This window comes from Nelumbo lutea, chromosome 5 (assembly GCF_056320005.1).
Source record: "Nelumbo lutea isolate HS-2025 chromosome 5, American lotus-T2T, whole genome shotgun sequence".
In the NCBI taxonomy this organism is placed as follows: domain Eukaryota; kingdom Viridiplantae; phylum Streptophyta; class Magnoliopsida; order Proteales; family Nelumbonaceae; genus Nelumbo; species Nelumbo lutea.
The window spans coordinates 56195646-56210302 of record NC_142688.1 but is presented as its reverse complement, the minus strand read 5'-3'; the positions used below and the strand labels follow the sequence as shown (position 1 = coordinate 56210302).

At 33.7% G+C, this 14657-nt stretch overlaps 1 protein-coding gene and 1 long non-coding RNA gene across 3 annotated transcripts; one reads left to right on the top strand and one right to left on the bottom strand.

Annotated features, from left to right (window-relative positions):
- Positions 1–359: 359 nt before the first annotated feature.
- On the bottom strand, positions 360–9253 carry LOC148852551 (uncharacterized). Its single transcript, XR_016099623.1, has 3 exons — positions 8847–9253; positions 3923–4041; positions 360–796 (listed from the first exon to the last, which is right to left on the bottom strand). It is a non-coding gene; the product is annotated as an uncharacterized LOC148852551 (long non-coding RNA).
- On the top strand, positions 628–10904 carry LOC148852550 (MLO-like protein 9). Of its 2 annotated transcripts, XM_088946738.1 has the most exons (15): positions 628–1050; positions 1777–1834; positions 2023–2267; positions 3373–3489; positions 3974–4034; positions 4189–4277; positions 5062–5136; positions 5219–5307; positions 5431–5480; positions 5590–5630; positions 5718–5891; positions 8047–8082; positions 8192–8259; positions 9683–9743; positions 10175–10904. In XM_088946738.1, exons 1-15 carry the CDS (start codon positions 922–924, stop codon positions 10493–10495), a joined length of 1614 nt encoding a protein of 537 aa, XP_088802864.1. In that variant the 5' UTR covers positions 628–921; the 3' UTR covers positions 10496–10904. The 2 variants fall into 2 exon arrangements, with proteins under 2 accessions (XP_088802864.1, XP_088802865.1); XM_088946739.1 differs by lacking the exons at positions 8047–8082; positions 8192–8259 and having other exon boundaries at positions 641–1050.
- The last annotated feature ends 3753 nt before the right edge of the window (positions 10905–14657 follow it).

The window sequence follows — 14657 nt, the reverse complement described above, 5'->3', positions numbered from 1 at the left end:
TTTTAAAAACTTTTATTCAATAAATATTACGTTACCTTTTTCCAAAAAAATATTAAATAATAAAAACTAAAAAAAAAAAACAAAACATTTGAACACGTATTGAATATCATGTATTTATCATAATAAACAAAAATAAATATGACAAATTAGAATAATGTATATAAACAAGAACATAAAATAATTAATGAAAACTTTGAAAACATATCATATACTCTCATCATAAATTGCTGCATGCAAATCTTGTACGCAACTAGTAGTGTGTATATATATATATATATATATATGTGAAATTAGGGGATTCTAAGTTGCCTATATATTGCATAAATGCATAACCTGAGGGTGTAGATGATCAAACTAAGTGAAATTCTCAGTGTCTGATGTTATTCATGCAATGGTCTTCTTCAATCTTCAGCATCAGTATATGATATAAACAGTTTATAATCTCTCCCACAACCAATTGTTCTTTTGATAGGCGGCATAACTAATCGTTCTTGTGGCTAGATTTTGACCAATGAGGCCCGATGAAATGCCTAATAATAATAGACACCGTTAAATACTATGAGGGCAGATTCGAAATTAACATGCTAAACCAAGGCATTAACTTTTAATCCTCCTTCTCTAACCGCCACTTATTTTCCTCGTACGTCCTTGGTTTTGTACCCTTACTGCAAAATTTCCATTCCTCTTCTCAAATCGTTTTCTGAGAAAATAATGAGATGGTTTCTGAAGGTCTGAGGCCACCTTCATTCAATTTTTCTTCCGCTCTCCTTCAGCTAAAGCCATCTCTCAGACCTCTCTGCATTAGAAATATTCAATAAATGCATGTTATCAGAAGAATCCCACGTAAATACAGAGAAAAAACGCCTCACGTATTATTATCATCCTTCGCCTAGTTTCTGGAACTAGTTTCTTTTTGTTACCATGTCGGGAGGTGATAACTCTCAATCAAGGCAGCTTGATCAGACACCCACGTGGGCAGTTGCTTTTGTTTGTGCGTTTATCATTATAATTTCTATAGTATTAGAGAAGGTTCTTCACAGAGTTGGGGAGGTAAGCTGTAAACATATGATGTCTTTCTTTTTTGAATTATTGAATTATAATTATTTATCTTCTCGTTTTATGGATTTCTAGAAGAAATAAACAAGTATTTCTTTCCCCAGTGGTTCAGGCTTTGAGTTTTATTTGGGATTGTAGATGGGTGAGAGATAGATTGGTTTGGTCCCCATCTTTTGTGTGGTTGTGTGATTATTTTCATTCTGTTCTGATTGTCTTTTTTAATTTCATTTTTTTACATGGATTATGAGAAAAATGAGGGGGGTAATCTCTTTAAAGAGATTCCCTCCCTCCATTTTTAGTCATTTGGATTCATGGCCATGTGCTTCGCGGGAAGAGAAATGGATGAAGTTTGGCTTTACAGTTGGTTGAATGATTCTTTGATTTTTATTTTGAATTTAATATGCTTGAATTTTTTATACATTTTTCATTTCTCCCTTCCAATTCTATCACTGGAACTGCTTTGTTTTCCCATTGTGAATTTTCTTTCTGTTATCTTTTGTTTGAGAATGCATTGCAGAGTAAAGATAGAAGGCATCTCATATTTGAGAAAAAAAATAAAGATTGACAGTTTGCAACATCTTCTTCTTAATGGATTAGGTGGTTAGCTAATGGGTGGTGGGAAAGTTGACCAAATATTATGGGCAGTTTTTAGATGTCAAATGTTGTGTAACTTCAGTGGTCTCCCTGCTTACTGGTCCTTGCATTTGTGTTTGATTTCAGTGGTTTCAAGAAAGACGCAAGAAGGCCCTGTATGAAGCTCTTGAGAAGGTTAAAGGCGGTAAGATAACTTAAAGCCTAATCCTTAGTAGTAAACATTGCAACAAAGAGAAAAAAAAGAGGAGGGGGGAACTTCCGGCTTGTGCTTTTTCTGCTCTTTCATCATCATCATCATTATTTTATTATTATTGTGCCCATTGCTTTCCTTTTTCTGCTAATTAATTTTCTTTTATCTAATTATTTGTGCAGAGCTTATGATTTTAGGTTTCATTTCCTTACTCCTGACTTTCGGCCAGATCTACATTGCCAAAGTATGCATTCCTGAGCATTTTGCAAATACAATGTTGCCATGTCCCTATAGAGCAGGGGGATTGGCACATGGTGCAGAAGATGGAGAACACAAGACTGAGAGTGCTGGAGAGGGACATCATCGAAAGCTTTTATGGAATGAGCGTAGAATCTTATCTGGAGGTGGAGATTATAAATGCATGGAGGTACTGTATCTTAGGGAGCATTCAGTTTTCGATATTGAATTTCATTTTTCTGATTGAAATTTGAAGATTAGTGCAACAAAGTTCGTATATACATTGGTTTTTCATGCAATGACGAAATTGAAGGTATATATGGTTTGGATAGAAGCAGAGTTATTGCTGTTGTGGTTTAAGCTAAGTTTTTAATTGCCATTAACATTAAAATCATCTTTTGAAGGCAACATCACCAAGTGTTTCACTTTGTGAAATTTTAAATTTCTATAAACCCTTTCCAATTTTCTAATTAATGTTAGTTTTGTACCCTTCTTGACACTCAAATTCTGAGTTGAGAAGCTCTCCATGTTTCATCCAAGAAAAAAAATCAAAAGAAAACCAACTTGAGGATCAGTGAAAGGAATTTCTTGTTTTTATGATTCTACAGTGTGACATGGGATAGAGAAATCAGTGAGAGCAATTGATTTCTTGCTTTTATTTTACAGAATTTGTTATACTTTCTATTATTATGAAAGAACCAAACTAGATGCTCCAAGAACAAAAGGCTTCACCTTTCAATTATTAAAAAAAGAAAAATACACACTGTTGGACATGGAATTACGTGAGGACAAGCTACTGAACTTGAGAATCTAACTTTTCTATTTATATTCAAAAGGTTTGTTCAAATGGGTAAGTACCTGACGGAATTCTTGAAAGAAATGCCCGATTTCAGGACCTGAAATACATGGGTTTGGAGGGGCATTTGGATGGTTTAGATGCTAGGGACCAGCTGGTCCCTAGAGTAATGCTTGACCTTCCTCTCAGGTAAATATAAATTCCACCCATACATTCAACCAACCTTAAGCTATTGTCCCAATACTATAAAATCAAAAGCTCCATTTTCCATGAAGGTTTGTGAAATAGTTCCATAAGCCAATTAAATACTGTTACTTTTGTCTTCTTGGTTTGCTAGCTTTGCTAAATGCTAGTAACTAACTTGTGGAAATAAGATAACTAAAAATTAATTTTCGTCTTCATTATGGGCTCTAATTGACTATCTTACCACGTTTTCAATAATGTATGAATGTGATCCTAGCTTTCCAGTTTATAACTGTTTTATATTTCATGACAACAGGGGTACGAGCCACTTATATCTATAAATGGATTGCACCAATTACACATTTTCATATTCTTTTTAGCAGTCTTTCATGTGGTGTATAGTTGTGCTACAATGGCGCTTGGAAGACTAAAGGTAGGTCAAATATGGGAGCATTTCTGTGGTTTTATTATTATACCCTGTAATCTCTTAAAATAGTTGTAGGGACACTTGATACACAAGCAGGATATTCTGTCATTTCAAATATTAATTTGCTAAATGTTTAACCCATCACATATAATGAATGACCAGAATATTGGTGATTGGTTAGTACCAGCATCTAGATAGGTTTTATAGAAATGCTACGTCTGGGCCTGGCCACAGTCACCTGAGACACTAATTTTCATTTATTCATTGAGGTCAATGAATTTCCAGAAGCGAAGTTTCCCAGTGACCTATAGAAAACCATTTATAGTCTTGCTGTAATTGAGGTTAACTGAGCTTGGCACCTGCCTATGAAATTGGCAGCTATATAGCTTTATAGTCAATTTATATTAATTGAATTTTCTAAGGATAGATCTGTCCATACCTTGGAGATGTTCAATGTACATTGTGGTTGTTGATGAAGCTCTTTATGCAGATTCGTGGATGGAGGGCTTGGGAGACTGAGACATTATCCCATGACTATGAATTTTCACAAGGTACCTCCTGCATGGAAAAATATTTTAGTTCCTACATTTTGGGCTTGAAATTGATGGATGTTACTTAGAAGTGGCAGACTTTTAATGTGATATATACTTTTCATGGTCATTTCCCTGAATCTAAAAAAATATATATATTATCCTAATCCTGCAGATCAAGCAAGATTTAGACTTACTAAAGAGACATCTTTTGTAAAAGCACATAACAATTTCTGGACTCGGGTTCCCTTCTTGTTCATCATTGTAAGAAAAATTCCGCCAACTTGTTCACTTTCTTCTTTTCTTCATTTTTTTCTTTCTTGTTTTTGTGAAATGACTTGAATTTCTCAGGTTAGAAAGAAAAACTACAAATAGAATATGGTAAGAATGCCAAAATTGACGTTACATTCTTAGATTAGAAAGCAAAATTGCAAATAAAATGTAGTAAGAATGCAAAAATTGTGGTCATGTGGTTTTGCTTTTCCATTTTTTTTAATAATGTAGATGCTATGGTATTTTGTTTACTTATTGCCCACGATGATATGCTTATAGACAAGTGATAGTACTAAAGATAAGGAATGCAGGTGAGCAAGTATAATTTTAGTGCACCTTAGTTCTTCCTTCTGGAATGCTTAACTTAAAGATTTTTTTTAACGTCTTCTCATTGATCTCACAAGGGTGGCATATGTTGCTTTTAAAGGATGCATCCAATCCAAATTGGGACCTTAATCCCTAGAAATGCCCCTCTGAGACCTTAGATAAATCCAACATCTTGTTTGGAGTTTATGAAAATATTTGAAGTTTGATTTGCTTTCTCAACTGCCAGTTAATTATGTCTAGATAGAAGTCTTTCTTTGGGCAGCAAGAGCAAAGATATGCTACCTACTAAAGAAAAATAATTAAAGAAAAGGGTTTTTCAACATTCAATTCTTTTGTCCTCCCTTCTGTGTTTTTTTTAGAATTTTAAGATGACTTTTTGCATTTAAATTAAAAGAAAGTTGATATAAAATGTATAGATCACTGATTCTTCTTAAAATATTCTCTTTAGGTATGCTTTTTCCGACAGTTTTTCAGGTCTGTCCGAAAGGCTGACTATTTAACCATGCGGCATGGATTTGTGGCTGTGAGTTTTCTCAGTTTCTGAATCCTTAATATGCCAAGTTCTGTTCATTTTGTTTTAATTGACACTAATCATATTCTTGCAGGTTCACTTAGCTCCTGGAAGTAAGTTTGACTTCCAAAAATATATCAAAAGGTCTTTAGAAGATGATTTCAAGGTAGTTGTGGGAATCAGGTAAAGTATTATTATTTTTTGGTTCTCATAATCAATACTGCTTGAAATAAGTTTGCATGCATGTATGATTATATCACTCCATGTCTTGTATCCTTTTACTGAAGTTTTTGATGATATCTGCAGTCCATTGTTATGGGCTTCGGTTGTGGTAGTTTTTCTTTTGAATGTTAATGGTAAGTTAGTTCTTCTACCTAATCCCCATTTTGATATAATATTATCAATGCATCACATTCAAATAGAATACAATGTTGTTCACTATTTCATGTCATTGTTTTCAATCAGGATGGCATGCAATGTTTTGGGTGTCTATGATCCCTCTGGTTGTAAGTAATACTGGCACTAACCTATAGATCACTACCATGCTTTCGGTTCGACAGGAAAAGAAGTTCTAAGTATTAAATTGATTGTAGGTTATCTTAGCCGTTGGAACAAAACTTCAATCAATTATAACAACTATGGCTCTAGAAATCCAAGAAAGACATGCAGTGGTTCAAGGGATTCCTCTTGTACAAGTCACTGACAGGCACTTTTGGTTTCACTGGCCTCAGTTAGTTCTTTATCTCATCCATTTCGTTCTGTTTCAGGTATTAGATGTTTCTGATCTCCTATTTTTGATGATAGTATATAATATGATGATTGAGAAGAATGTATATTATAAAGGTTAACCAATTATGTTATAAAGTTACTGATGGAGATGGGTGTGATTTTCTTCTTGTATAATAGGGTTTAGGGATTTGGAAATAGACAGGGGGAGTTGGGTTTGGGGGAATTTATGGGATTGAGGTTTGGTGATAAGGATGAGAAAACCTATGGGCTGTGTGAAATATGAGGATCAAGAGGAAAGTTCAAGAATATGGATTGTATTATTTTTAGTATCGACTGAATTTCATGAGCTGGTTGCAGGATGTACTGAATAGATGAAATTTTGGGTCAGATTATAATAATTAACTTTCTTCCTAACCTTCAAGAAAACAGATAGAAATAGGATTTGACATGTGGTTAGAATTAATCTGAACTCAGTTCAGTTCAACCTAGGCTTAGTCCAACTATTTGGATCTGCTACATGAATCCTGCTCCAGTATTCCACTTTGTCAAGGCTTGGAATGATCCTAATCACAAGTCCTCGAGTCTTTACTAACTATTTCCATGCACATCTTCCTTCCTTTCTTGTTTCTCTTTCAGAGACTTTGACTTGCTATAAACCATTCATATCCAGTCCATTCAATGGATACCTATGTGTTGATGTTCTAGACCTTAAATGAGCCATTTGGAATTCTTTCAACCACTATTTGGATGATCTGAGAAAATATTGACAATTGTGAACAGTCAAGGAGGAAAACAATTGATATATTTGATTAGGTCAATTCTATGATTAAAATGTTTGTAAGGCTGGAGTTGGAAAGCTACCATATATACTGTTGGGTATACTTACTGGTCAGTGTGGACTGTGGAGCGAGTGGACCTTTCAATTTGCTCCAGGCCTAAATATGCAAAACTTGAGGATTCAAGGACACGGTTCCATATCCCTAGACCCTAGTGGTGATCATTGTATTTAGAGGGGATAAGGGAGCTACTGATTATTACATTGATATGTCTTGCCAAAGTTCTTAGACTGATGGTGAGTGAGACAGATAAATTTTGTCTACAGTTGCCTAATTATGCAACTATTGTCTTGTATTTAACCACTTGTCTATGTTAATGGAACTATGGAACTAAAAAAGCTCAAAAATTTTTCTCACGTCAAGCATTATATCTCAGGCCCAAAGGTTCCTGTGGTTCAAGAGAAGAATTTTGTGTTTGAGAGTCATTTCAATCCTCAGCCTTTCGCCAGGATACTGAAGACAAGAACTCGGACACAATATGTCAATTGCCAATTCAGGGGATGTTTTGGATCGTACTCACTCCCCTAGATCTCAAATACAACCTCTGAGTACAGATTAAAGCCTGGAGGTGGGTTTGCAAATTGGTAGGGTAGGGATCTTGGCCTTTTCTTTCGGGATGAAGTTGAAGGTTCTCGTACATTACATTTTGAACTTGAGCAGAGTTATCTGATTCCCTAACAAGTTTCTGAGTCTTTGTATGATTTAGTAGAAGAAGTGACTCAGGACTCAGCTTCAAGTGGTGACAATGGGAAGTCGGTTGAGTCCTCTAATTTAATTCATAGTGATAATGAATTAGTTTACTATATTGGAGGATTTCCTGATCTTAGAAAATCAAAGGAGTTGACGGATCTTTACTTGGAATGCCGGGTTGAAAAAATTAAGAGAGGTTGCAAGGTGACAAGAGGCCGAGGAAGAGGAGGAAGGGGAAAGAATTTCTGCTGATTCTCTCATTGTGGTCTTCTAGGTAACCGTGGCTCTTCCTGGGTTGTTTTTTGGCTTCTGTTGGGTTCTTGGGAACTCAGATTCAGTCCTCACAATACCATGCTTATACCATCCTCACACCCACTTGCAGCTATGAATTGGGAATATCTCACCGTAAATAAAAAGATACAAGTATAGAGATGTTCCCAATGCACCTCTGAGAAAAGGCTGTGAGGACGGAATGATGTTTCTGGCCTTGTTCTTTCTTCTCTTTGGTCTGAACTTCTGGGCTGCAATATTAATGGCCTATGTTTCTTTTCTCCCTTCTTTTTTTTTTGCTTTTAATATTTTTTTATTTAGTACAAAAAATATTATATCTCTGTTTCCAGGTTTTTAAATTGATTAATTGTGTTTTCTTTTTCTGTTTGTGGCACAGAATGCATTCCAAATAACATATTTCTTTTGGATATGGGTAATGAACTGTTCCCCTTAATGTAATTAACTTCAGTATTTTCATTTCTAGTTTCATGGCATGTATTCCTCAGTCAAAGGTCTCATGGAAATATTCTCTCTTTTTGCAGTATGAGTTTGGGTTGAAATCTTGCTTCCATGAGAATCTAACGCTTATATTCATTAGAGTTGCCATGGGGTAATCTTTTATATCCATATTTTGTTTATCCATGCCATAGGAATAGTGGACTCCAACAAGGGAATCTGTAAAAAGATTTCTACTTGGGTCATGATATCTAGAATTACAACAGTTGGTAGAGACTACAAGGATGTACCACTTGGACATCCTATCAGTTAGTTAAGCTAGAGCTGCATTTGGGAGTGCTTCTTCAACAGGCTTTTTGTGCATTTTCATGTTGGAGAAACCAAAAGCAGAAAAAACATTCAGAAAAGCATTTGGGAGTGCTTCTCTAAACATGCTTTTTCGCATAAAAAAACATTCAGAAAAGCAGACAAAAAAAACCCTCTATTTAGCTTCATGTCTAGAATAGGGTAAAGGACTTAAACATACCCTGAGTTTTTCAAGTAGACTTAAATATACCTTGTGAAATGACTCACTGGACTTAAACATACTTTCGTTTCTTCTTCCCTTTCATGAACCTCTTTTAATATTTTAAAAATCCAATTTTATCCTTTGAAAATAAATGGCTTTTAAAACAATACACTTTATTTCTGCAACTACAACAACAATCTTTAAATCTATGGCATAGAGGAATGAAAGTAGACCTCTTCTTAAATCTTTGACATGCAGATGAGGGCAATTGGTTCAAGATGTAGAGACTGGAGCTTTCTATTAATCTTGCGCAGATCAAACTTCAGTGTTGTAGAGGAACAAGCATACACAACTGAATCAAGTGGAGCTGGTGGTTGATCCGTGGCATAGCAAGGGAACAAAAGACGTTGGATGGATTTGAATTAAAATAGGGGGCCGGTGGCAAATTGTTGGTTAAAGGAACAAACAAAAGAGAAGAAAGAAGAGGGAAGAGGAAGGGATAGTAGAAGAGGGGGAGAGAGAGAGAGAGGTGGTGATGAGGTGTTTTATGTTCAATGGTGAAGGACTGAAGGGGTAGAGGAAGGAGATAGAATAGAGAGGAGAGAGAGAGAGAATGGGGAAAGATGCGGCAGTTGAGCTTAGTATTCAACAGTGATGTTTTGGACATGATGAATAGTGTTTAGGTTTTCTGGTTATTTTTGAAAATTTAAAGAATGATGAAGGGTAAATAGGTCTTTTATGAGCATAAGTTATACTTAAATTTATTTGTAAAACTCATGGTATGTTTAATTCAATTCATGAAGACTCAGGTTATGTTAAATTTAAGTCTTACCCTTTAGAATAAGCTATTTTGAACCAAAAGAAAAAAGAAAAAAAAAACTGGTGACCAGCCAAACACTAAAAAAGCACTTCTTTAAAAAGCTCATTCCAAAAAGTTGGCTTTTACAGAAGTCAATTTAGGCAAAAAGGCACTCCCAAATGCGCAAGTATTTACTTATTTCCCAATTGTATTCAACGCAAATAACATTGATAAATTGATAATTGGGTGAATTTTATTGGAGTGTTGCAGGATTGGAGTCCAAGTTGTGTGCAGCTACATCACACTTCCTCTCTATGCACTAGTAACTCAGGTATCCTGTTTCCTTCCTCATGGAGTTTGTAGCACACTAAGTAGTGATAGAGAAGTAGCAAATTTTCTTAGCTTAGGCTCAGTTTGAAAAGAGTACAAATGCAAATATGTACAGTGCAAATACATACAAAATAATACAAAACATAAGGTTTTGCACTCTACATATTTGCATTTGTACTCCTTCCAAACTGAGCCTTAGGTACTGTAACTTGAAGGGGTTAGCTGTTACAACAGAATTACCATTGGCACTGCTGGCTGCCTTCTCACTTTTCCCTAATAACAAGATATTTTAACTCCAAGAGGCTGCCACTGAAAATTTATTACCATCAAATTAAAGAACCCTACCAGAGGCCAGAAACTCAAAAATTTACCAAGAAAAGGATAAACTAATTCCATCTTCAATCACTAAGTTGCATATCTGGGTTTGTGCAGATGGGATCAACCATGAAGAAATCCATCTTTGATGAACAGACGTCAAAGGCCCTTAAGAAGTGGCACATGAACGCCGTGAAAAAGAAACATACTGGGGACAAACCAGCAGCTTCCCCTACTAAGGGCCATGGAGGAAGCCCCAAGTCTTCACCTAACCAAACCCCAACTCACCCACTCAATCGTTCTGACATTGAAGCTCATGCATCACCAACAGCAGCAAACCTTATGGACAAACCAGAAAGTCTTCAACAAGATGGGCAAAATCCTCCCATTGTGGTGGCAGAAGACTACACCAAGGCTGACCTACTAACTGGACTTTGAAGGTGATGGTAGTGATAGCAATGATACGATGGCATGAAGATTACAATGGTAGTTGTCATTGGACCAGCAGCAAATTAAGCAATCGATATGATGGAAATCAGTTTCTCAATCAATGCAGTATCTTCAGTTTATGCCAGTGACATATTTTGTCGATGTATTTGACAAATGACAAGTTGGAGCCCACACATTCAATATCATTCCTCTTCTCATTCTCTGATGGATCAACCAGAACTGGTGGTGAATTATTAGTTAGCATTACCCTTTTCTATCAATTTGTAATGTAATGTAATGTAATAATGTCAATCTTTAAATGAAAGAAATTGTAATAAATCTCTTTAGCTGGTTTACAGTTTGAGATGTTGCTTGGTTCAACTCAATTACAAACTTTCAGAGTGAGGTCATCTTTTTATGAGTTCAGCTTCTTTTCACTGCAATCAAATGTTTTTTTTTTTTTTTTTTTGGTTTGAGAGGGGGAAAAAATGGGAATAAATAACTTTCCCACTTGGAAAGTTAATAATGCCCCTTAATTTTAAGCTAAAATTGTCATTGTCTTATTTACATGGAAAATAAAAGAATATGGATAAATGCACTTACCCTTTCCCGGGTACCCAGATAAATAACTTACCAAAAAGCGTTTCCCGGGTATCCGGATAAGTAACTTACCAAAAAGCAAATGGGCCTAAGTCTGACTGAGGAGGAAGTTGTATTCATTTATTCAAAGATGGGAAACAAATGTTTAATTTTAAAAATAGAGCTATGGTAAATGGCAATGGGCCATCCATACTCTACTCAACTTCGAGTTGAAACAACCATGGCTACTTCTTTGTAGACTGTTGACAAATGCGCAATTGATTTTCTTTTATGTTCAAGTCAACTAGCAAGCCGCGCCCCACTAAGCACGCCCCACATGAACATCTCAGCTTGCATTGAAAACATCTCTTGTACTTATCATGGAGAGATGTTCCCAATACACGATTGGGATGGGTTGTGGCGCACATATAGGAGCACTGATGCGAATTCCTCTTCCTTGAAAAGCTAATGCCACTTGAGATCATTTTACTCTCTCCCAAGGATTTAAATATTGATAGGATACACCCGATATGGGGTGTATCATATCAGTATCGGCCTATGCTAGTACGGGATATGCTACGACAGAAGCATAACTCGTGAGTTGTATGTATCATAATGATACAAATCCGTATTAACCTGTATCGCATTGTATCGGCCAACAGGCCGATACACATTGATTGATGCATTTAATATTTAGTTTACTTTTTGTTAATGTTAAAAAATAAATAAATAAATAAATAAAAATAATTTATATAATAATTAAAATGTAATAGATACATATGTTTAGTGCCTTGGACTCTTGATTGATGCATTGTAAATAAAATTATATGATACCTATGCATCCTGATATATTAATTATAATATATTTCTTCACTAAAAATATACATTTCCAATGTATTTATATACTATTTGTGATTATTTTGATATTAAATTTAATGATATTATTGTATTTATGGAATTTATATGTATTTTCCTACTTTATCCATGCATTTTCATATATTTTCGTCCGTATTCATACGTTTCCGAAGTGTATTTGTATTCGTATCCGAGTTGCTCGATACGATACCTGATATCTATTCTTTGCTCTCTCCACCTTCACACGTTAGAGAGATGGAACAAAATGTTGGACTACCCTCCTGATGGAGTGGGGCCCATGCAAGAAGACAAAACAAAGAAAGACAAAACAAAAGGCTAAGGCAAAGTTACTTTTAGCATTACCTTTTCAAGAAGGCAAATATATTACTTCTGGCCAACGAAATGGGGATCAATGTTTTTAAATTAGTGGGTATTCATTCGGTTGGTTCGGTTCAGAAATAGAATTAAATCGATATTTTGGTTAGGTAATTTTCATGAATCGAATCCAATTGAATTAGACTTGAAATCAAACTGAACCAAACCAAATTTAAATCGGTTCAATTTAGTTTTAATTTGGTTAACTAAAATATAAATGTATTTTAATTTATATTAATAAGTATTATTAAAATATATCAACATTTATAATTAAAATATATAATATTTATTATTATTAATATAAACAGTAATTTAATATATATTAATGTTAATATTAATATGAATATTTATAATTAAAATATAAGTATAAGTATTTATTATTTTGGTTAATTATGTTTTCAGTTCAGTTCGGTTGAATTTTTTTCTCAAACCGAACTAAAAAATAAAAAACCAAAATTTCTAAGATCTTAAAACCAAACCAAACTGAAAACTGAAATAGCCAAACCAAATTGACTTATTCTGTTTGATTTGGTTCGGTTTTCGATTTGATAACTGAATTTGAGCACCCATATTTAAACCATCACTAACCCAAATGGTTGATCATGACTGAATGATCCATTTTCTGTTTAAAAAATGTTGAAAAGGTCAACAAACCGTTGAACCGTTCAACCCTATAATGATTTGCATGTTGACGTTACAATAATATTTATAAGTGTCCATCTAAGTTCAATTCAAGTATAAGATTTTTGGGTTATTTCTAGTTTATCCAATCACAATTTAAGTTGAACTTTAGTGAGAGTGGCCAATTTCTATTCTCTAGATAAATTTGAAAAAATAACTTTTTTTTATTAAATTTTATTGGTTTATTATTATTTTTGTATTATTTCTAAGTAAAATTATAAAAAAAAAATCCTTTAAAAACAATTCTATAAACCATGCTTGTGTTTTGGCCCTAACAAAGGCCTATCCTATAGTTCTAAAAAAAAAAAGTTCAAATACCTCATTTCCCTTGACTTTTCGATAACAAAGACATTAAAGTCCTGTCAATGTTAATGCATTATCATACATAATTTAAGGTTGCAACCTTACCCTTTACTAATTTATTTTTCCAGAAAACTTTTAAAGAATAGTTCTCCTTACTCTTCTTGGACAAAATGAGGTAAAGAGGCTAAAGTGAAGTAAAATTAATGCATTACATCAACATTTTTTATTTGGAATGCTAACAAAAGGTACGCATTTGCATCTTCTTTCAAAAACAATAGGAAATGCTTTGTTAAGGCCAAAACACTAGGGAGCTTCATAGGATTGTTAGAAAACCCAAAGAAGTTTTTATAATTTTCCTTATTTTTAAATGGAATTTAAATTGATTTTAAAATAATTAAACTATATTTAAAATGAATATTTTTATTAATTTTTAAAATTAGTAAAAATTGAATTTATTTAAGCATAGAAATTTTTATTTTTAGTGGAACTTAAGTTGGTTTTAAATTAATAAAATTTAATAATAGAACTAATAATTGTTTAATAATTTTGTATTAGTATTATATTAATTTTAAATTGATATTAGTTTTTTATTTATCTTATTCCTTTTATTAATTAAATTATTATTTTTATATTAATAAAAATATTTTTATCAATAACAATAATCAGACAAATATTTTTATTTTATTTAAGTAACTTAATAAATTATTTTTGTTATGGCTGATTAATTTTTATTATTTTCAAATGGAATATAAATGAATTATAATTTTGAATGGAAGTAGATTATTTTGCATAATAATATATCATTGAATATCTTAATTTCAATATAATTAACCTTTACTAATAACTATCTAGGTCGACAATTCAACTGCCTGGGTCAACAAGTCGTTGATCAAATCAATGTTTTTTTTTTCCAAAAAGTGGTTTTAGGGTGAAACGAAATCAGTTACTTGACCAATTCTCGATTTTTTTGGTCCCACTGTCCAATCCGGTCCGTTTTTCAAAACCATGTCTAAACTAAAACCAATTTGAGTAGTTTAGATGGTCCAAACATCAAATTAGAACGATTCAAAATAGTCCAAAGTATTCACCAGATTGGATTGAACCTGGCCCATTTGTAATGAATTCATATTGAACTAGACTGGATTGGACCAAATCCGGTCCAATTAACACCCCTAGATGATCATAGTGACCAACTCTAGGATTTCTCTCCTTATTATTACATTTCTTTCATTTCTTTTTCCCTCCAAGAACTCAAAGAGAATGATGAAGGGGGTTTCACTTTCTCTTATTTGATCGAAAAATCTAAGGTCCCCTTACTTCTGCTATTCACTTTCTCTAATTGTCTAATGGTACGGTTTGGCATCTCTAATTGTCTAAT

Bases quoted from the DNA above. Each gene is read 5' to 3' on its own strand.
- LOC148852550 (XM_088946738.1), top strand. From the start codon at position 922: ATGTCGGGAGGTGATAACTCTCAATCAAGGCAGCTTGATCAGACACCC. The intron at 1,835-2,022 runs GTAAGATAACTT...TTATTTGTGCAG, and splicing joins TCTTGAGAAGGTTAAAGGCG to AGCTTATGATTTTAGGTTTC. The intron at 8,083-8,191 runs GTAATGAACTGT...CTCTTTTTGCAG, and splicing joins CATATTTCTTTTGGATATGG to TATGAGTTTGGGTTGAAATC.